The 23,836-nt window shown below is 36.9% G+C and overlaps 1 protein-coding gene across 1 annotated transcript in view; it reads left to right on the forward strand.

Annotated features, from left to right (window-relative positions):
- PATJ (PATJ crumbs cell polarity complex component) overlaps positions 1-23,836 on the forward strand; it is a gene marked incomplete in the record, with an annotated part of 2,990,875 nt that overhangs the window by 1,707,192 nt on the left and 1,259,847 nt on the right. The window contains 1 exon segment of the mRNA XM_044085542.1: positions 57-148. Within this exon segment, the coding sequence (XP_043941477.1) occupies positions 57-148 (92 nt within the window).

Raw genomic sequence — 23,836 nt, forward strand, 5'->3', positions numbered from 1 at the left:
ATTGTTGTTTATTAGTCTAAATGTAAGCTAAAAATATTATTATTCTGTCTTTGTAGATCAACAGTCAGACATTATATGGCAGAAGTCATCAAAATGCATCGGCAATAATCAAAAGTGCCCCTTCAAAGGTTAAACTGACTCTCTTAAGGTAAGAAACTGCTCCAGTACCTCTGATTAAAATGCAGGTTTTACAGACTAGTGTACTGCTTGATGAAGCTTTTGTAGAAAACAGCTTTAGCTTTGCTGATTGCCTTGAAGATACAAATCTGTTAATGCATATCTGATATTTGAAACTCCATCACTGGCAAGAGAATACAAGAAAATTACTTCATTATAATCAGATTTATGCCCACCAGTGTAAAACTACACTTTATTTGTATATAATTCATAGAACAGAACCATGAGTTTTTCAGTTTTATTTTTATTTAATAAGTAGTCTTTGTGCTTTCATACTTGTGGAATGCCATGTTTCATATGCTTCTCAACATTCTCTAAAGTGTGGTGCAGCATTTTTTCTTTTGTCATCTTCTGATCCTGAGCAGGTATTCAGTCATGATATTTTAGTGCATAGTAATATACAGTAGTTGCATTTGCTGCCTTTGTGCTATTCTGCAGCTTTGTAACAGATCTTCAGTAGTTTTAAGGAAAATAGATACTGTTATTATTTGGAAGAAGTTAAGAGCTTTTTTATGCAAGGCAATTAATTTTTCTAATGAAATGTAGGACTGTAAATGATTTGTGTTTTTCTTTTTTTGCATGCGTGTGTATGTGCTTGCACATTCACACTTGTGCTATTCAGTCAACATTTTAAACTAATTGTTGTTGAAGTCAAAGGAGCACTAACACTGGTATAATCTCAAATAATCTTAAAAGTAGATTTGGGATACATTATACAGTTAACTAATTAGCCTTCACCTGTATTGGTTAATCTGTTTCTAAATCAGTTTCTCAGCTTGACATATATTTCATCATCAACAGATCCACCCAGCTTTTTTTGATTCCCTTGTTGCTTATCAATCTCCCTTATGGGAGACAACATTGGAGCTTTGATAATAGCAAGTATCTTCAACTTTCTTTGCTAGTGTATGGCTTCATTTTCAGTATTCTTTCCATTCCTGTTAATGGCCACTGTGACAAAGGGGTGTACTGCCAGCACAGCTATCTGGAATTTTGTAAAAAATTATATGTCATTTGTGAATATCAACATGATTTATGTAGGATGCTTGTGTTGCAGCTGTATTAGAGCTGTATGTTGTATATATCAAATGTGTTAGAAAGGTATTTTATAAAGTACTTTTGCTTAAAATGCAACCACAGTGTGCCTTGCTGGTAGAGAACAGAAATGCACATACACTATTGTAACTGTTTAAATGTATATATTTTAACAGTGGAAACTGGAATACAGGAGATTGACTTCAGAAAAATAGCTGAAATGGAATTACTTTATAGGCCAGGCTGGAGGCATAATGTCTGTACTAGGGAGCTTCCTGTATTGTCTTCGGAGTGAACTAATTACTACCTCTGAAAGTATGAAGGAATTCAATTGTTTTATGACTTCCAGCTTCTGCCAAAGATCTGAGGTCTGTGTATTTTCACAGGTAGATGCTAAATTCTGCCAAGCTTCTAGCAGTGGGGGTTTCACCTGGGATAGAGTCAGGTGACAAAAAATGATGTCATTCTGCAAGATATCCTAGCAGTAATATTTGAGATGTTAATTTGAGGAGTCTCTCTTAGAGAGAGTGTATTCTGTATTCTGTCTTGGACCTCACAAGAACCATTCACAGCAACATCTGCCTTGCTCTGTAAGTTTCTAGGTATAGTAACTCCTAGACACAGTTAGGAATATAGCAAAGCTTAGTTTAGATATTTTTCTTTGTTTATCTGAGACTGTCTTGCTGTGCTGTTTTAAATATTTCCTGTGATTTTAAACACTGATGTCACTGTGAATATATACTATGTATTTTCTTGTTCTTTTATTATTAAATATATTTAAACCTTTCATTGTGGCTGATCTGTCTAGAGATATTTAAGTTTTGAGAGTACTTGCATATTTATTTGGTGACACTATGTGGGCCACTCCTAATAACCTTGCTCTTGGACAAACTACCATTTGTATTAATATTAATATTACACAGTAAGATTGAACACCCTTTAAGGGCCTTAAAGTAGCTGATGGCAATGATAACTACCTTATAGTCCGGGCAAAAGGGGGCATAGCTAGTAAACCTGTGCAAGCCTTTCACAGCGTGTGTGTGTGTGTGTGTGTGTGTGTGTGTGTGTGTGTGTGTGTGTGTCTGTCAGCTACTTGGGCAGGGGCATAAAGCACTGGTTGAACAGAGAGGCTGCTGGAGGTCTTGGCTTGGCCACTCAGCTGAGATCTCAATTCAATAGCTGCTCCAGTGGGAATTCTTATTGGGGATCTGGAGAAAGAGGGAGAAACCAGCCCTGGACTGACTGTGGTCTCTGTGTGCTCTTAAGGGAAATTGCACTTGATGCAGAGAGCTGCTTCTGGAAATAGTGTGTGCGTACCTGTTATCCTGCCAGTGTACATCCACCACTGGTGCCAGTGATGTGGATTGAGGCTCCTTGATTACTGGTGCAGTGTGGTGTCACTGCCTCTATATGTTGGGTATTCTGTCAATCGTGTTAGCTTCTTTGGACTTCCATGTAACAGTGGTGATTCTGACCTTGTCACTGGCACAGTAGTCTGTCCAAGTTTGGTATCATGACCATTTCTCTAGCTGATCTGGACCTGGCTGAATACTCCTCTTCTGACAGCCCATGTATACATCATGCTCTTTTTCTTATTCGTATTTCTCAGCTAGCTTTATTCAGTTCCTGTTGGTACTACTGAATTACCTGTTAAACTGACTGACTTCTTTAAATTCATTATGTTTTCTCATCCCCTTCTTAACCTGTGAATAACATTTGTCATCCTAGTATTCCTTTTCATGAAAAATGAACTTGGATGATGATGGAGTTACAAGGAATATAACACAATCTTAATTTGTTATGGTCCTATCAGAAGCAGAGCACACTCTACTGTCAGTTCTTAGGAATAACACTCATCTTGCTTTACTGAAGATGAACTGTTAAATTATCTAAACTAAACCTATTGTAGGTGCATTAGACCCAAATTATCCCCACTGTCATTGGTTTTGTTTTGACCAGCAATATGAAGGGCTAAAGGAGCAGAAAGTCTATTTTGTTGAGCAAATCTTTAAAGAAGGATTGAGGCAAAAGTTGACAAAATTTGAAACATGATACCTGGGGTGGTGTCAGAGTGTCTATGTCATATATTCAAACATCCAAAATGTCGAATACCATATGTTCGAGACCATATGGTTGACATTTGGAAGTTCGAATATAGAATAAAAAAAAAAGAAAAACGCACCTTAACAGTGTGAGCAGGAGGGCAAGCCCCCCCTGCACCCCCCCACTTAAATATACCACTCCGAGACCGCACTTCAGTGCAGAAAAGGGAAATTCTCCCATTCTGCACCATACAGCACTGTTAAAAGTCAGTCTTCGAACACTTCAAATGTCGATCATATGGTCTCGACCATATGATGTTCGACATTTCCAGTGTTCGAAGATTTAACATAGACCTGTGTCAGATGTGGGAGGTTAAACCTGACCTGAAAACACAACTGTTCGATGCTGCAGAGCACAAAAAAAAATGCTTAAAGAGACTTGAATAGTGACAAGGCACATTGGGCAGATGTTTGAATCACCACAAGAAGCTAAAGAAACTGTGAGCAGGAGTGGTGTACCTGTCAGTAAAGTCTTACAACCTTAAATGTTGATACTGCATTGTGCATATTATAGGCCTCAGAAGTAATGGTGAAATTTAAGTACATGGAAGGTGCTCAAAGGTGAAATTAAGGCAAATATTGCTATTCCAGTGGATGCTGTTCTTGACCTGGCCAAGGTGTTTGACATCATACCTCATGCTGGCATTGTAAGCAAGCTTAGTCCGTAAAACATAGATCCATGTGTGGTAAGTTGGGTAGCAGAGTGGGTAAAAGACAGAACTGACACAGTGTGAGTGATAGGTGCCTCATCAGAAGGTGTGAAAGTAATACATGGTGGCTTCCAGGACTCAGTGTTGGCACCCCTTCTTTTCAGCATATACTTTTCTGATGTCCACTAGCTGAGTATGCAGATGACAGAAAACTGGGAGTTATTGTCAAGGTCCTGTCTGATATCCTAGCCCTTCATCAAGAACGCACACCCATAAATAACTGATGAAATGAAAATGGTCTCAAATTAAATGCAAATAAGTGAAATATTGTCACATTTGATAAACCCCCTTTCCTCAGCACACAGCATAGACAATACCCTATTTCCAAATGAAAGTGTTCACAACCTTGGATCATGGGCTGATAATTCCCTCTCTTTCTATCTTCTTGTGATAACAGTCATCAGAAAATCCTTCTGCTTAGTACAGCTAATTGCTAAGGGAATATCATGCAGATATAAAGTGGTCATTATTCTGTTATAATCAGCTTTCATTAGGCCAAATGTTGAGTACAATGCCCCCTTCAGGATGTGCTTCACCAGACATATCAGACAATTAGAAATACTACAGAGGTTCGTAACTAAGAGTATCACAGCCTTAAAGACCATGAGTTACCAAGAGTAACTGAAATCTCTGTCCCTTTATTCAATATCCTGTAGATTCATGAGGGGAGATTTATGCTATGCTTTCTGTGCCATAAGAGACCCAGTTGTTCTGGATCTCCTGAATCTCCATGAGTCTGATAATTCCACAAATGCCAGAACAAGGGGACCTATATCTTCAACAGCAGATGTGATGGAGAGAGAGCGATCATCAAACAGCACCTCCTCCATCTCTGGAAGAGACTGATGTGATGACATGTGGTATTGGCATCTGTGCCACGGAGAATAGGACAGTGCATGTATAACATATGCCAGCATAGTTAGCTGGAGGTTTGTAAATAATTTTGTGTCATTTGACTATCACACTGACTTGTACAGATGCTTGTGTTAAAAATACATCAACAATATTATTATAACTGATTAAATGTATATGTTTAAACAGAGAATTCTGGAAGGGAGGAAGATAAGTTTTTTAAATTGTTCTATAGCTTTCAGATACTGCAACAGATCTTAGCAAAACTCTATGTGTATTGTACCAGAGTCACGTGATCAAATGCAATGTCATTCTATAACCAGCACTGAGAGGATGGAACTCACACAGCAGTTTGTTTTTTATTTTATTTTTTTTTTTTTTGGAACCTGATTTAAAGATCTATGACAGTTATCACAATCAATTCAGTTCATTTCAGTCAATTAGAAGCTCATCACCTTGCCTTGTGGAAGTAAGCATCTCAGCATCGTATCTTGCCTTAATGTATTAATTAAGTTACCCAGGGAGCAGTTATTCTTTAGACAGTCAGGAAATGGAGTGAGATTAGTTAAGTATTGTTTACTGCATCTGTGTGAATCTGTCCAAATGTGTTATATTTATTTATTTTGTGATTGAAACTCTGGCGTTTATTGTACTCAGATATGTATTATGTTTTCTATTTTATTATTTATTATTAGATATTTTTATACATTTCATTGTGGCTGGTCTTTTAGAGAATACTTTTAACATCTTGAGAGTACGTGGGTTGATTTTAGTGATGCCTTGGCCACTATGAAAAGCCTTGCTGCTTTGGTTGCACTCTACCATTTATATTAGTATTGATTTTACTCAGCATAATTAGATACCCTTGTAAGAGCCTTAGAGTGGTTGACTGGTGGCAGCATGGTTACCTTATAGTCTGGGCAGAATGGGTACAGCTAGTAAATCTGTGCCAGGATTTCCCAGGAGTGTGTATGTGTGAAAATCAAATACCCAGTTGTGGGTGTGTCAGCTACTTGGAACTGGGATACAGTGCTCCAAAGTGAGTCTTGCTTGGGATCTGGAAAGACAGATAGTACAGTCCCAGGTCTGGAGTGTGTTCCCTGTATGCTGTTGGGGGAAATTGGGCTTGATGCAGAGAGCTGCATCTGAAAATACTGTGTAAATCCATTCCTGTTTTCAGTGGTTATCTCTCACTGGTGTCAGTGGTGAGGATTGCGGCTCCTTGATTACTGGCCCAGGGTATAGAGGCCTTCACAACTGCCTCTGCAGGTTAAGCAGTTTGATACACTGGCATCCTTCATATAGGACCTAGATGACTGAATAGGCACCCATAAGTCACCCCAGACTTGACTGACCTAGCTCTCCTAGAGAAAGGGGATACAGCCTAAGGGTGGGTAATGGCAAAAGGTGTAAGTGGTCAAAAGACTTAGTTGCCTTAATAATCCTGTCAATCCCACATAAGTAACACTGATGTGACTTCTTACTGTACTAAAACATTAAGTGGCTTGGCTGTGTTTCTTTAGTGAAGGTGTTGTACTTGATTTTTAAACTTTATATCGATGTTATTTTCTTAAACAATCTTGCATCAGATCTGCATAACTTCTTCTTTAGAACTTTTGTTTTAGATAAGTTATGTTTTCCCCCCTTCTAAGTCAGTCAAGTATGCATATAGCTGCCTTTGAGGATTTTCACACACACTGCACATATTGTATGCTAGTTCATATCAGCCTTTGCCACCATCACAAAACTTTTGTAAGTCTTCTAGTATTGAGGATCAGACAGAACCTTTGCCTTTACTGCCTTTGGTAGGGGAAGGTAAGAGAAAAAGAAGTGGTCTCCTTTCTCCTTATCTTCAGAAGACAAAGTGGATTTTTACTCACAGCAGATTGAATCCCATGCGAGTCCAGACATAGAGCACATTGGGACTTTACATTGGGACTTTATGGCATCCCTGTTTATCCTGCAGAAGCAAAAGTTTTGGGAATACTTTAAGGTATGTGGGAAAATTATTTGCATAGTCCATAGTCTCTGTTTTATACCTTCATGATACATTTTAATAGTAATTCTTGGCACTCTTTCACATAATCTCAGTAGATAAAAGAGAAGAGAGATTAAACTCCCCATGGAAATACTGTACAATCAGGGAATAAATATAGTGGAATTAAGACCACCCTCTATCTGTATGAGAGAGGCCAACAGATAAGCTCGATAAGGTAGATGGAATTTTAGCTGTGATAGAGACATAATGGTGAAAAGAGAGCTTATTATCAACATAGGTACCCAGTTCCCTTTTGATTGGGATTTTGAATATGCTACCAGAGATGTGGCAAGAGAAGGAATAATGGCTTTGCTCAAGATAACGACTTTATTTTTGTCATTCTTGGAAGAAGAAAAAGAATGTTGAGAATCCAAGGAGATTTGTACACCTGCTCACTGGTCAAAACTGGATACAAAGTCAGTGTAGGTGAGTGAACTTTGTGATGAATTAGAAAGTCGGGCTGTTGTTCCTAATGGTTTGAAATTGCAGTTAAGAGCTAGATTGACAAGCAGCTTAGAGTTGAAGAACAAAAAGAGAAGAAAAGTAAAATTTGAAGAAGAGGAAGAGCAGGATGCAAAGTCTGAACATAAGGAGGAAGAAGATGGAAAACCTGAAGTTGATAAAAAGGATGAAGAAAAAAAGCATCAGGAAGAAAGTGAGCCTCAGCATCGTTAAGAAAATGAATGCCAGTGGAGTGAAACATGTTATGAATCTGCCATCACAGTCCATCCTAAGTGGGTATCAAAAGCTGTAAAATGTGACTATAGCAATATGTCCATGAGTGATATACTAGATTACAGGCTGGAAGATAATAAATAGTACTCTTTTGAGATTTCTTTGTTGGCAGAGTTTTTCAATGAAATACTGTAAATGTATTTTGGATACATAATATGTAAAGTATTAAAAGGGCTTCCAGACAAGGATGAGAAGGAAAGGGGAAAAAAAAGAAGAAAAAGCTGAAGAAAATGTAGAGCTCAAAACTAAAAGGATAAAGTCTACAGATGGCAAAGGCAATATATATATATATATATATATATATATATATATATATATATATATATATACATCCACAAAAGTCCACCAGAAAAAGCTGTAATATATCACCAAATACCCTCGAGCAGCAACCAGCTTGAAAAACCAAAGGTTGATAAGAATATATCCAAGAGATATGAAAATAGTTCCAAAATACTGTTTTATTACAAACAAACACTAAAAAACGTAAGCGCTTTCACGGTTCCAACCGCTTCATCAGACGTAACACTTCTATGAACAAAGAACTCTTATTTAAACCAAAAATTCAAACTAGTTAATTGAATAATTAATACATTGCCCTTAAAGCGCAAGTGTATCAAAATGCTTGCATATATAATTAAATTTCATTACATCATTTCTAAATCATTTGTTATAAAAACCTGAAACATGTTCAAGTACATTGTTAAAAATGTTTTAAAATTTTAAATTAAAATGGATCACTACCTAAGGGATCTAGCTCTAAGAACAGGCTTTAAGGAGACCGCATCATTTAGCCCATAGCCCCTGTGTGCACCCAATCTGAAAATCCATTCTAACTCTGCACATTTAGTATCATTAGTAATGTTTCCTAGTCTCAAATTAACATATTGTATGTACAATATTTGAAAACAAAATGTGTGAGATGGGCCCTCTTTAATAATATGTTTAGCTAATGCGTTATAATCTTCTCTCCTTGCCACACAATAATAATGGTCTCTAATGCGTTCTTTTTAAAGTGCGGTTGGTTTTCCTACATAAAAATGAAAGCATCGTATGCAGTAAGCCACGTACACCAAATTTTTGGAATTACATGAGCCATTCACTTTAAGTTCCCAAAGGTGTCTAGTTTCAGGGTGTCTGAAAAAACGGGACTCGTCCACAAACATACATTGTTTGCAACTATTACATTTCTTCGTCCCATTGAATCTGGGTTGTAACTGTATATCCACCCAAGGATTCATCACTTTTCGATAACAAAGTTGCTGTTTCAATGTCTTATTATTTCTATAAGTATATTTGGGACTGTCACCTACTAATTCCTTAATTTTTGGATCAACCATCAAAATGTTCCAGCATTTACTGATGGTCTCTTTCACCCTGTTAATGTTATTTCCATATGGTAATATAATACTAATTTCATTTTTTCTACTATTAGGATTATCTCTCTGCTTAAAAGCTCTCTCAGAGAAATACGGTCTAGCATAAACTTTCCTCTCAGCAAGAACCTGTTTACATATAGTGCTAATACTATTTTCATCATAGCCTCTTGTCATAAAGTCTGTTTTTAATCTCAACAATTCATCAGATAATATTTTGTCATCACAACATAGTCTCGCTAGTCTCAGGGCTTGGCCTTTTATTATATTATTAAACAGATTCGGATTATGCATACTTGTGCGATGCAAAAAAGTTGGACAGTAACAAGATTTCCTATATACACAAGTAGAGAAATTCTCGTTGACTATATTAACTGTAACATCTAGATAATTAATAGACTTAAGTGATCTCAACATTGTGAATTTAAGAAATTCACTAGAACAATTCAATTGCGCAAAGAAGCTTGCCAAATCTTTGTCATTACCTTGCCAAAGCAAAAAAGGTCATCGACAAAACGTCGATGAAATAAACTTTGGGATGTCTCATTAAATTCTGTTTCTTCCAAGCAACCAGTATTAAATTGGCATATACATTTGCACAGCTTGTGCCCATTGCTATGCCCTTTCTTTGTCTATATAACTTGTTCTCAAACAAAAATAAATTGTTTTCCAGTACAAGTTCTGTCAAAAGACATAAAAAATCTGCCTTTATAATATCCATATTCCCATCTGTCATTAATAACTCTTTGAGTATGAGCAAACCTGCTTCATTGGGAATGCTCTTAAAAAGTGATTCAACGTCTAATGTTACTAGAATTAGATCAGAGATTTTGTCACATCCTTGTGCAAAAGTATATAAATCTTTCAAAAACTGCTCAGTGTCTCTTAATACATGCCCATATAAGGATAAGACCTGTTTTAACTGTTGATCTAAATAAATGGAAATGCCTTCCGTCACCCAACCAGCTCCTGCTACTATTGGTCTGAACTTGGGTAGAGTAGGGTGCTTGTGAATTTTGGGCAGACCGTGTAGTTGTGGAATAATAGGAAAGTCAACTATAAAATAGTTGTATAAATCTTTGGTAAGCACCTGTAGATTCAAACATTCAACAAGAGCCCTGTTTATATTTCCTATAACTACATTGACCTCATCAAATTCAATTTGTTCATAGGCATCTGTGTTCAACATTTCATTCATGATAATTAAATAATATTCAGAATTCATGATCACAGTAGGTCCTCCTTTATCGGAGGGTCTTATCACTATGTTATTGTTATTTTTGAGGTCAAATATAGCCTGTGCTTCCAATTTGCTCACATTGGGTTCTAATGATCCTAAGTTAAATTTTGAATCATTGTATACCTGATTTTCAACAGCTTTAATAAATACTTCTACATTAGCAGGTAATGTTGGCAGATAATCACTTTTCTTTTTTAATATATTTGTATTGTTTTCATTAGATCCCAGCGACATTTTTAATGCAATATTCCTAGCAAACATACGAACAGATATCAAAAAGTCACTTACATCAATGTTGTTGGTGGGTACAAAACCCAAACCCTTATTTAGTAGTCCTATTTCTGTTTCTGTAAGTGTATAGTTGGAAATATTCCAAACTAAACCTTCGGAGTCCACATTTTTTTGATCGTATGCATCTGCTGTTGAGGTGCTTCTTTGCATTTTTGTCCTCTCGTAGTGTCTGTGTCTATAGATTTTTTTCGTCCCATCCGAATCGGAAATGGAAAAACCGATGGTTCTTACTCATCCTGTCTATCCGGTATTATCTTCCTCCTCACATCCATGTTCACTCGCGTTACTGTTCCTTCATTGGTTGGAATATCCATTGGAGTCGAATATACGGAACCTGTCATTTCCGGAGATGTTAACCCTTCTACGTATACGGTCCTGTCCGTGCTCGACTGACCCACTGCACAACCATCCACCTTGTCTGCCTCACCGACCCGATTCATATCCGCATTCAATGTAACATTAGATGCTCTGGTATTAACTGTGGTAACATCTTGTTGCACTCCCCGCGTCCGTTGGGAATATTGTGTAGTATTATGTTTTCCATTGTTCACATCCTCTTTAGGCCACATAAACACTTGTTGTTTAGAGAAATCATTTAGATCTCTAGCTAGCTTCCTCTTCTTATGTTCTAGTAGTCTTGCTTCATAGCGATTAATTTTCTCAATGGTCTCCTGCATATATAATTCAGTTGGTGCATCACCATTAAGCTCGAATAAATCATGCTGTTGCTTCATGATTTCCGTTCTCAAGTCATTTTCTATTGGTTGAAAAAATTCAACCAAAAGCTTCATATATGCTCTGCCTGTGTCTAGATTAATTTTTTGCCATTTGATTAATAGATCTGTATATACCGTTCCGTACGTGGGCATATTCAGAACCCTAAGACCTCTCGGCACAATATTCAGTGTTAAACATGCTTCCAAATGGAAATGTTGGCATTGAAGATGTTTAAATTTGTAAATGTCATTCTCAAGATTTCTTTTTAATAACAAGATGTCATGTTGATTGCCATTATTCATTTCCTTAGCGTTATGTACATTACTCACATCCGCATTCAGTAAAGGGTTAATTGTGTCAGTTAGCAGACCCTGCAATCTGGAATTAACATCAAAAGACCTCTCATTCAAGCCCAATGCCATTGCTGTTGCTGCCGTTGCTTCCATAAGGAAAATATATCCACAAAAGTCCACCAGAAAAAGCTGTAATATATCACCAAATACCCTCGAGCAGCAACCAGCTTGAAAAACCAACGGTTGATAAGAATATATCCAAGAGATATGAAAATAGTTCCAAAATACTGTTTTATTACAAACAAACACTAAAAAACATAAGCGCTTTCACGGTTCCAACCGCTTCATCAGACGTAACACTTCTATGAACAAAGAACTCTTATTTAAACCAAAAATTCAAGCTAGTTAATTGAATAATTAATACATTAACCTTAAAGCGCAAGTGTATCAAAATGCTTGCATATATAATTAAATTTCATTACATCATTTCTAAATCATTTGTTATAAAAACCTGAAACATGTTCAAGTACATTGTTAAAAATTTTTTAAAATTTTAAATTAAAATGGATCACTACCTAAGGGATCTAGCTCTAAGAATAGGCTTTAAGGAGACCGCATCATTTAGCCCATAGCCCCTGTGTGCACCCAATCTGAAAATCTGTTCTTAGAGCTAGATCCCTTAGGTAGTGATCCATTTTAATTTAAAATTTTAAAACATTTTTAACAATGTACTTGAACATGTTTCAGGTTTTTATAACAAATGATTTAGAAATGATGTAATGAAATTTAATTATATATGCAAGCATTTTGATACACTTGCGCTTTAAGGTTAATGTATTAATTATTCAATTAACTAGTTTGAATTTTTGGTTTAAATAAGAGTTCTTTGTTCATAGAAGTGTTACGTCTGATGAAGCGGTTGGAACCGTGAAAGCGCTTACGTTTTTTAGTGTTTGCTTGTAATAAAACAGTATTTTGGAACTATTTTCATATCTCTTGGATATATTCTTATCAACCGTTGGTTTTTCAAGCTGGTTGCTGCTCGAGGGTATTTGGTGATATATTACAGCTTTTTCTGGTGGACTTTTGTGGATATATTTTCCTTATGGAAGCAACGGCAGCAACAGCAATGGCATTGGGCTTGAATGAGAGGTCTTTTGATGTTAATTCCAGATTGCAGGGTCTGCTAACTGACACAATTAACCCTTTACTGAATGCGGATGTGAGTAATGTACATAACGCTAAGGAAATAAATAATGGCAATCAACATGACATCTTGTTATTAAAAAGAAACCTTGAGAATGACATTTACAAATTTAAACGTCTTCAATGCCAACGTTTCCATTTGGAAGCATGTTTAAAACTGAACATTGTGCCGAGAGGTCTTAGGGTTCTGAACATGCCCACGTACGGAACGGTATATACAGATCTATTAATCAAATGGCAAAAAATTAATCTAGACACAGGCAGAGCATATATGAAGCTTTTGGTTGAATTTTTTCAACCAATAGAAAATGACTTGAGAACGGAAATCATGAAGCAACAGCATGATTTATTCGAGCTTAATGGTGATGCACCAACTGAATTATATATGCAGGAGACCATTGAGAAAATTAATCACTATGAAGCAAGACTACTAGAACATAAGAAGAGGAAGCTAGCTAGAGATCTAAATGATTTCTCTAAACAACAAGTGTTTATGTGGCCTAAAGAGGATGTGAACAATGGAAAACATAATACTACACAATATTCCCAACGGCCGCGGGGAGTGCAACAAGATGTTACCACAGTTAATACCAGAGCATCTAATGTTACATTGAATGCGGATATGAATCGGGTCGGTGAGGCAGACAAGGTGGATGGTTGTGCAGTGGGTCAGTCGAGCACGGACAGGACCATATACGTAGAAGGGTTAACATCTCCGGAAATGACAGGTTCCGTATATTCGACTCCAATGGATATTCCAACCAATGAAGGAGCAGTAACGCGAGTGAACATGGATGTGAGGAGGAAGATAATACCGGATAGACAGGATGAGCAAGAACCATCGGTTTTTCCATTTCCGATTCGGATGGGACGAAAAAAATCTATAGACACAGACACTACGAGAGGACAAAAACGCAAAGAAGCACCTCAACAGCAGATGCATACGATCAAAAAAATGTGGACTCCGAAGGTTTAGTTTGGAATATTTCCAACTATACACTTACAGAAACAGAAATAGGACTACTAAATAAGGGTTTGGGTTTTGTACCCACCAACAACATTGATGTAAGTGACTTTTTGATATCTGTTCGTATGTTTGCTAGGAATATTGCATTAAAAATGTCGCTGGGATCTAATGAAAACAATACAAATATATTAAAAAAGAAAAGTGATTATCTGCCAACATTACCTGCTAATGTAGAAGTATCTATTAAAGCTGTTGAAAATCAGGTATACAATGATTCAAAATTTAACTTAGGATCATTAGAACCCAATGTGAGCAAATTGGAAGCACAGGCTATATTTGACCTCAAAAATAACAGTAACATAGTGATAAGACCCTCCGATAAAGGAGGACCTACTGTGATCATGAATTCTGAATATTATTTAACTATCATGAATGAAATGTTGAACACAGATGCCTATGAACAAATTGAATTTGATGAGGTCAATGTAGTTATAGGAAATATAAACAGGGCTCTTGTTGAATGTTTGAATCTACAGGTGTTTACCAAAGATTTATACAACTATTTTATAGTTGACTTTCCTATTATTCCACAACTACACGGTCTGCCCAAAATTCACAAGCACCCTACTCTACCCAAGTTCAGACCAATAGTAGCAGGAGCTGGTTGGGTGACGGAAGGCATTTCCATTTATTTAGATCAACAGTTAAAACAGGTCTTATCCTTATATGGGCATGTATTAAGAGACACTGAGCAGTTTTTGAAAGATTTATATACTTTTGCACAAGGATGTGACAAAATCTCTGATCGAATTCTAGTAACATTAGACGTTGAATCACTTTTTACGAGCATTCCCAATGAAGCAGGTTTGCTCATACTCAAAGAGTTATTAATGACAGATGGGAATATGGATATTATAAAGGCAGATTTTTTATGTCTTTTGACAGAACTTGTACTGGAAAACAATTTATTTTTGTTTGAGAACAAGTTATATAGACAAAGAAAGGGCATAGCAATGGGCACAAGCTGTGCAAATGTATATGCCAATTTAATACTGGTTGCTTGGGAGAAACAGAATTTAATGAGGCATCCCAAAGTTTTATTTCATCGACGTTTTGTCGATGACCTTTTTTTGCTTTGGCAAGGTAATGACAAAGATTTGGCAAGCTTCTTTGCGCAATTGAATTGTTCTAGTGAATTTCTTAAATTCACAATGTTGAGATCACTTAAGTCTATTAATTATCTAGATGTTACAGTTAATACAGTCAACGAGAATTTCTCTACTTGTGTATATAGGAAATCTTGTTACTGTCCAACTTTTTTGCATCGCACAAGTATGCATAATCCGAATCTGTTTAATAATATAATAAAAGGCCAAGCCCTGAGACTAGCGAGACTATGTTGTGATGACAAAATATTATCTGATGAATTGTTGAGATTAAAAACAGACTTTATGACAAGAGGCTATGATGAAAATAGTATTAGCACTATATGTAAACAGGTTCTTGCTGAGAGGAAAGTTTATGCTAGACCGTATTTCTCTGAGAGAGCTTTTAAGCAGAGAGATAATCCTAATAGTAGAAACAATGAAACTAGTATTATATTACCATATGGAAATAACATTAACAGGGTGAAAGAGACCATCAGTAAATGCTGGAACATTTTGATGGTTGATCCAAAAATTAAGGAATTAATAGGTGACAGTCCCAAATATACTTATAGAAATAATAAGACATTGAAACAGCAACTTTGTTATCGAAAAGTGATGAATCCTTGGGTGGATATACAGTTACAACCCAGATTCAATGGGACGAAGAAATGTAATAGTTGCAAACAATGTATGTTTGTGGACGAGTCCCGTTTTTTCAGACACCCTGAAACTAGACACCTTTGGGAACTTAAAGTGAATGGCTCATGTAATTCCAAAAATTTGGTGTACGTGGCTTACTGCATACGATGCTTTCATTTTTATGTAGGAAAAACCAACAGTACTTTAAAAGAACGCATTAGAGACCATTATTATTGTGTGGCAAGGAGAGAAGATTATAACGCATTAGCTAAACATATTATTAAAGAGGGCCCATCTCACACATTTTGTTTTCAAATATTGTACATACAATATGTTAATTTGAGACTAGGAAACATTACTAATGATACTGAATGTGCAGAGTTAGAATGGATTTTCAGATTGGGTGCACACAGGGGCTATGGGCTAAATGATGCGGTCTCCTTAAAGCCTGTTCTTAGAGCTAGATCCCTTAGGTAGTGATCCATTTTAATTTAAAATTTTAAAACATTTTTAACAATGTACTTGAACATGTTTCAGGTTTTTATAACAAATGATTTAGAAATGATGTAATGAAATGTGATTATAGCAATATGTCCATGAGTGATATACTAGATTACAGGCTGGAAGATATTAAATATTCAATTAACTAGTTTGAGATTTCTTTGTTGGCAGAGTTTTTCAATGAAATACTGTAAATGTATTTTGGATACATAATATGTAAAGTATTAAAAGGGCTTCCAGACAAGGATGAGAAGGAAAGGGGAAAAAAAAGAAGAAAAAGCTGAAGAAAATGTAGAGCTCAAAACTAAAAGGATATATTCTTATCAACAGATGGTTTTCAAGCTGGTAGGCAATATATATATATATATATATATATATATATATATATATATATATATATATATATAGGCTTCTGCCTGACAAATGCTTGTTTTTACTGTTTTTGAGAAACCTTTCAGTATGTCTCTCAGAAGTGCAGTGTGTGTGTATGTACCCACACTGTTGGACACTAGGAGTTGTCTCGTGCAGTCAGACCACAAATTAATTGTGCCTGTCTTTTACTGATGTTACTCTGATTTATTTTCATCTTTTGATAGGAAAATATTACAGAGCTTTATTTTTTCAGCATTTATACATTATTTACTGTATGTATGACTCTTCTGTGTGTTTTTAATATGGGATCATGATTTTACTGGGAATTAAGTTATTCGAATTTACTGCAGAGGTTTTGCTCACTCTGACAAGAAAATATAGTTTAAAATACTATTAAATGTTATTCTGTGGCAGTTTAACATGGTTAAAGTCTGTGGAGGTAATTTTTAACACTGGCTTTGGGGCATGGGTTTCTTTGGTGTTTTGATTTTGTGGACTTTTTTGATCTTTAACTTATGTCAGTTGTAAAAGAATTCTGAACACATTTCAAACTTTTTGTGATAATAGCATAGTCTGGCAAAGTTTAGTTGTGTAGGAACATACTTATTACTAGAAAACTTAAGTGCTTATTGTGATACATTATTCAGTACTGCCAGTTTATTATTCTGGCTGTAGTACAATCTCCCCCTTGACTTGATGAGTCCTAACTCTGGTACTCCCCCCGCCATCAAAGCCAGTTGCACCAAAAAGAAAAAACAAAATCAAAATATGCCTCAGCCTATCATTAGTGATTGTGTCAGGCCCAGTGCTTGACCCTCAGACCACTTACCTTTTGCCCCACTTATCTCTAGTGTATCTTTGCAGACCACTGTGGAATAGGGATTAGACACATCCTTTGTGGCTGTTCCAGTACCCGGCATAGGTATGTGAGAACCAAACCCTTAAGGTGCATGAGTAATTTATGTATTATTTATTTTATTTACATTTGTTTACCGGGAAAATCTGACTAGACACAGGTCTTTTTTTAGCGAAGGCCCGGGGACAAAAGCTCCACACAAAGACACACTAAGTACAGAAATTAATAATAATGATATAAATGCAATTTAACAATGCCAGCATAAGCAACAAATGTAAAATATGAGTAACGTATAATTTAATTTTGAGTAAGAGACCCCTTGCTAGACATAACGCTCTGTACCCAGATATTTCATCATACTGCTGATAATCAGATTATAGTTTCTTATAAGGCTGATGTGGTTTCCTTGGTTAAGATGTAATGTAGACAGCCAAGTCTGGTGGTAGTATTCCCAAAAATGTCTCAAGTGCTAGTTCGGCTACAGAAGATTTTGTGGTTTTAGAGAATGGTTTTAAATTTGATGATGGCAGTGGTGATTTCCTAGTTGACATCGAGTCCAGTCACTCTGATTCTTTGGAAGGTGAAGCTGAGCTCAAGTCCAAACAACTATTAATTATTCCTCAGATGATTGCTAGTTTTAGGGATGTATTTGCTTGGGAGAAGTGAAAAATTACTCTAAAGCTAGGTAGGGTATATGACCTTTTAGAAGATAAGGTGCCCAATTCTGTAACAGTCTCCCCCCTCTCTTACTGACCTTGGAAGATGTTTATAAGTCTCCCTGTAGGACACCAATATGTATTCCAGCAATCCCTAAAAAGGCTCATAGAAAATATAGTCTCCTAGGCTATGAGAGGTGTCTTCACGTTTGATTGCTGGCTCATTTGCAGTCTTCCCAGTTGCAGTTTCCTGCTCAAATAAAAAGTATTTGGCTTCATGTAATCTAAATGCTCTGTGATGTGGAGGAAATGTGGTTAGATCTTCAGGGCAAAAGGATGTCTCTTTCTAGTAATCTAGTTTTTTCAATGTTAAATTATAAAATCTATATGTATGTGGAAATTTATTTTATAGTGTGTGTGCTGTTTGGATGATTTTGTTGCATTCTTGCCTGCAGAGCAACGGTCTTACGTGAATGAAATTTTTCCATTTTGACTCAGGTTTCGAAACATATATTGAGAGGTACACTTGAAGGTGCAGATACAGTCATGAGAAATGCTGCTGCTTCTATTGAATTAAGATGATGTGCTTGGTTATGTAATTAGAATTTTTCTGATGATTTAAAAGCCAAAGTTTTGAATGCATCTTTATGTACTGAATTGGTGACTGATGTCACTCTTCTTATGTGCATTAAGATGTTGAGGCTTGGGTGTTTGTTTAAGTAGTTTATGTACAAATACATCAGGATGGATGGCAGGAACATTAAACTTAAACTATCTAACTGACTGACTACATACTTCCATGCTTTTCCATGATTTTCAAAACCCTATACCTTGCTGCAATCTGCGTCAGAAACTATACAGGCATGAATACACTGCCCTTTGTGGAAACCTTATTTCTCCAGCAAATATCTCCCCAAGGTGTTACTCTTTTGAAAACACATCTAATGCATCATCAAGGCTGCAAATGGGACAAATAATTTCAGTAAATTTACACTGCCCTTTGTGGAAACCTTGTTTCTCCAGCAAATATCTCCCCCAAGGTGTTACTCTTTTAAAACACATCAGCGACAATTATCTACCGCATCATCAAGGCTGCAAATGGGACAAATAATTTCAGCAAATTGTATGTGTCATGATAATATACTTGTTTTAAAACACTGCAGCAAATACCTAGATTTTAAACTAGTGCAGTGTAAGTAATGTCCTGTGCGGCACGGTAGCAAGGACTCTACCCCCCCACCCTTCCAACAGCTAATACCCCTATTTTTGCCTTTTTGCTTTTCGCAATTCCACCCATAGCCCCTCAGCCCTGCTACCTACAATTAAAAGTAGTATGGGAAACATTTCACATTCTCTTAATTTCTTATCAGTGACAATAAAGTATCACATTGAGCAGAAGATTCCTGGTTAATAATCATGGTATATACCACTCTGTGAAACCCATCTTACCTTTCTGATAGTTTTTGCAGGATTACTCTAGTTCCTGATCCCTCCCACCATGGCCTACCAGAGGTAAGATATTCTACAAGAACACTGGGCACCATTTTCCAAACCCTATACCTTGCTGCTATCTGCATCGGAAACTACACAGACACGCAGTAAGTTACATTCGGAATTATTCTGCTAACAAACCTCTATGGTAATCAGTACATTTGATGCATTATGTGCTTTTCTAGTTAACAGTGGATATAACTGGTTTTTATATTACTGGTGGAAGGTAAATATTACAGTAGTTTTTTTTTCTCAGGCTTTGATCAGTATTGATACTATAAAACTACATTATAGTATGATGAGTATGGAACTGTAGCAAACATGCACTAGTTAGGTATGCGCATTTATAACTGGTTTGTTATATATTTTGTAAATATCTACATTACTCGTGCTGGCTAGGCTTGTGTATTGTTTTGTATATCTCCTTACTTGACTGTTCACTGCCACTAATATACAGTGTTCAGCTATTAACTTCTGCCTAATTACACTTACGTGTAAGCCAACCAGCAATAATTCTTTGTCACTATCAGTATTTTAGCCAGTATTACACGGCCCAAAGCATATGAACAGGGGTCATACCTAGCTGTGGATGGTTTATTAAGGTTTTTATAAAAGAAAAGAAAAAAGAGTTTCTGTTTTTAAAGTTATAATCTGTTATGCATAGGTACATAGTCAGTTGTATAGAGACTGTAATCATTCTATTTCCCTGTTTTTAAGACATTGTTTCTATTATTGGCTTTTCTGCATGTGTCATCTGTCTCCCCTTCTCAAATGTCTCACTCCATAACAATGTACTTCTCTCTGATTCCTTTTGAGCCCTTTGTGGAAACCTGATTTCTCCAGCAAATATCTCCCCAAGGTGTTACTCTTTGAAAAGACATCAGCGACGGTTATCTACCGCATCATCAAGGCTGCAAATGGGACAAATAATTTCAGTAAATTGTATGTGTCATGATAATATACTTGCTTTAAAACACTGCAGCAACTACTTAGATTTTAAACTAGTGCAGTGTAAGTAATTTTAAACTAGTGCAGTGTAAGTAATTTCCTTTGTGGCACAGCAGCAAGGACTCTACCCCCTACCCTCCAACAGCTAATACCCCTATTTTTGCCTTTTTGCTTTTCGCAATTCCACCCATAGCCCCTCAGCCCTGCTACCTACAATTAAAAGTAGTGTGGAAACATTTCACATTCTCTCAATTTCTTATCAGTGAAAATGAAGTATCACATTGAGCCAAAGATTCCTCGTCAATAATCATAGTATATACCACTCTGTAAAACTACAAGTCCCATCTTACCTCACTGATAGTTTTTGCAGGAGCGATTACTCTAGCTCCTTGTCCAACCAGCTCCATTCACCCTTGCTGCACTCAGGCTCACTCCGTTCCCCTACCCTACCCCCATTCCCACTTACCCCCTCTTTCATTTCCTTTATACCTAAGGAAACCACTCCCCATTCCACTTTCACCAGTCATCCACCTCCTAAACAACCCACCATCCTCCCCCTACATCACTCATTGGAAACCGTCTTCTCACTCAAGAATTCTTACTCTCTCCAACTTTTGCCAGTTGTTAAAGCTCTAGTCTCCCCACCTATACTACTCTACAACTCTTCTCATTTTGTGACATTAAACTCCCTCCCACTATTATGCCATACCTCACCCTACTTTTCCACCTTATTCTTTTATACTGTCTGTACATACCCTACAATGCTACAGACTACCATAAACATAAAATCGTACACTACCATTCTCCAACTCGCCCATATACATCTCCTCAACACAGATCTAAACCATTTAGACTCATAAGCCCACAGTTATACTTCTACAGTAATACTATGCTCTTCCCATTTAAACAAATACATTCATACAAGCCCCAGCTGTCCAACAGTAAATATAACCACAAAACAATTAAACTGAAAAATCTAGTATTATACTCCCTAAAAATACATAAAACTCCAGGCAGATATCCATCCTAAACCAGGTCCTAAATGTCAACTTAATCAACAACTCACCCCAGTATTCCCCTCCACTACCATAGTCCAACATTGTTTGGATACCACCATTAATACCTCACTACCAAAAACCTCTAACTCAGATCTTAAAATAACCAATTTCAGTCTTAGAAGTTGTCTAAATAAAATCACAGAATTCCATGCCACCCTGGCCACTTACATCCCAGACATAGATGTTATGACAGAAACCTGGTTAAAGCCCCATATCAATGATTCTGAAATTATAGCTAATGGATATAATATTATAAGACAAGATAGGCTAAACAAGCGTGGTGGGGGTTTGGCAATTATGTACAAAGCAGCAAAGATGAAGTGTATGTCGAACGAAAACATATTTTTGCGAGCGTTAATGGTGTCTATGTATTAAACTTTTGATCTAAGTTTGTCCTCTCAGAGCTTTATTGCTTCACCTTTTTGTTGGGCTGGATTTGGAATTGTGTACAACGACTCGCTCAAGATAGAAGAGATTAATTGTACTCTCCCAGACATCCCCATGGCTGAAATCCTAATTACACATCTACATACTAAATCTCAAAAAAAATCATTATTATAGCCACTTACCTGCCTCCAGGTAACACCCAGCATAGTACAGAATCCCTTCTCTCTTGGTCCACTTCTTTTAACCAGGAAACTATCATCCTTGGTGACTTCAACCTTGATTGGCTCTCCTGTAGCTCTAACCACCCCACCAACATTATTAATCTTTATAGCGTCACACAAAACCTTAAGCTTTCCTACCCAAACTGACAAACACTCGAAAAAACAGCCACTGCTTGACTGGATATTGACCAACAAACCTAACCTTGGAGTACCAAGCTGGCTGCTTACCAGTCACATTGTGACCATTCCCCTACATTTCTAGTCAGGAAAAAAGTAAAATCCCACACCAGCACTCTATTCAAATACACCCATAGCAAAAATAATGTCTTCCTGACACATTCAATTTCTTAGTCCAACATTGTGATTGGTCGCCAGTAAAAAAAACTTACAACTAGACCTTGCAGTAGAATGCAGTAATACCAAATTTCTTGACATCTTAAATAACCTTGCCCTCCTCAGGAAAATATGTTGCAAATCCAAACTTCCACCATGGCTGTCTAATGAAACTAAACTTCTAATGAAACAAAGAGATAGGGCCTGGTCACTATATCCCACGACCAAGGATAAAGGCCAACTTACTCAATATCAGCAACTAAGGAACCAAGCTAAGAAAAAAATCATTCTTGACAAAAAAAAAGTATATTTTCTAATCTGTCAACAAGAGCATCAGCATAACCCCAAAAAGTTCTGGCAATACATTAACTACCTGCTTAACCCTGGTAAAGTCCCAACTCCTGAACCAAACTCATCTAATACCACTGAACCCTTAGCCTCACAGTTCAATTCTCACTTTATCACCTCCATCACTGCCCTCCTAAATAACATATACAGCCAACCACTTAAGGTCCCGCCACTTATATCTGAACTTTCTAACCCTTTCTCCTTTCGCCCCATCCAAACAGCATGCATAAAAAACTCCTAGGCAAACTGAAACCCTGTAGTCTCGCTGCTGACAATCTACCCAATGAATTCCTAGAATTAGCTGCTCCATCCATTGCTTATCCCATTTTAGTCCTAATCAATCGATCTATCTCTGAACACTATGTACCTGTCCTCTGGAAAACCTCCCATATCATACCCCTCCACAAGGGTGGTCCCTCCAGAGATATTTCTAACTATTGACCCATAGCTATCCTCTCTCCCATAGCCAAAATCCTAGAAAAATGCATACACCAACATCTCATGACTCACCTCACCACTACCAATTTACTTTCCATCACCCAGCATGGGTTTAGACCTAAACACAGTACTAGCACAGCTCTTATATCCTTTACTGATACTATTTGCCATCTTAAAAATGCAGGGCAGCTAGTATCAGCAATATTTCTGGACATGTCTAAGGCTTTTGACACCATATCCCATCAACTACTGCTCACTAAACTTGCAACTTACAACCTCAACCCTTCTTCTCTAACATGATTCCACAGCTATCTGACCAACCGTCAACAAGCTACAAAATGGAACAGCAGTCTCTCTTCACTCCTTCCCATCACCACTGGGGTACCTCAAGGATCCATACCTGGTCACCTCCTTTTCACCATATTTACCAATAACCTATATTCAGCCACTCAGTATGCAACCGTCATCAAATATGCTGATGATTCCTCTCATATCTGCTCAGTCCTCTCCCATCAACAACTTCAGCACATAACACAATCAGCTTTCCAAGACATTGAGAAGTATCTCTCCAGCCATTAACTCATTCTTAACCTAAACAAAACCAAGTTAATGATGTTTGCAAACAAATCGTCTGTGCATAACTTACCACCCATCACTATACACTCCTCTAATGGTACTAAAATAGAACCTACTGACCAAACTAA

Source organism: Protopterus annectens, chromosome 10.part0, assembly GCF_019279795.1.
Source record: "Protopterus annectens isolate FY-2018-M chromosome 10.part0, PAN1.0, whole genome shotgun sequence".
In the NCBI taxonomy this organism is placed as follows: Eukaryota; Metazoa; Chordata; order Ceratodontiformes; family Protopteridae; genus Protopterus; species Protopterus annectens.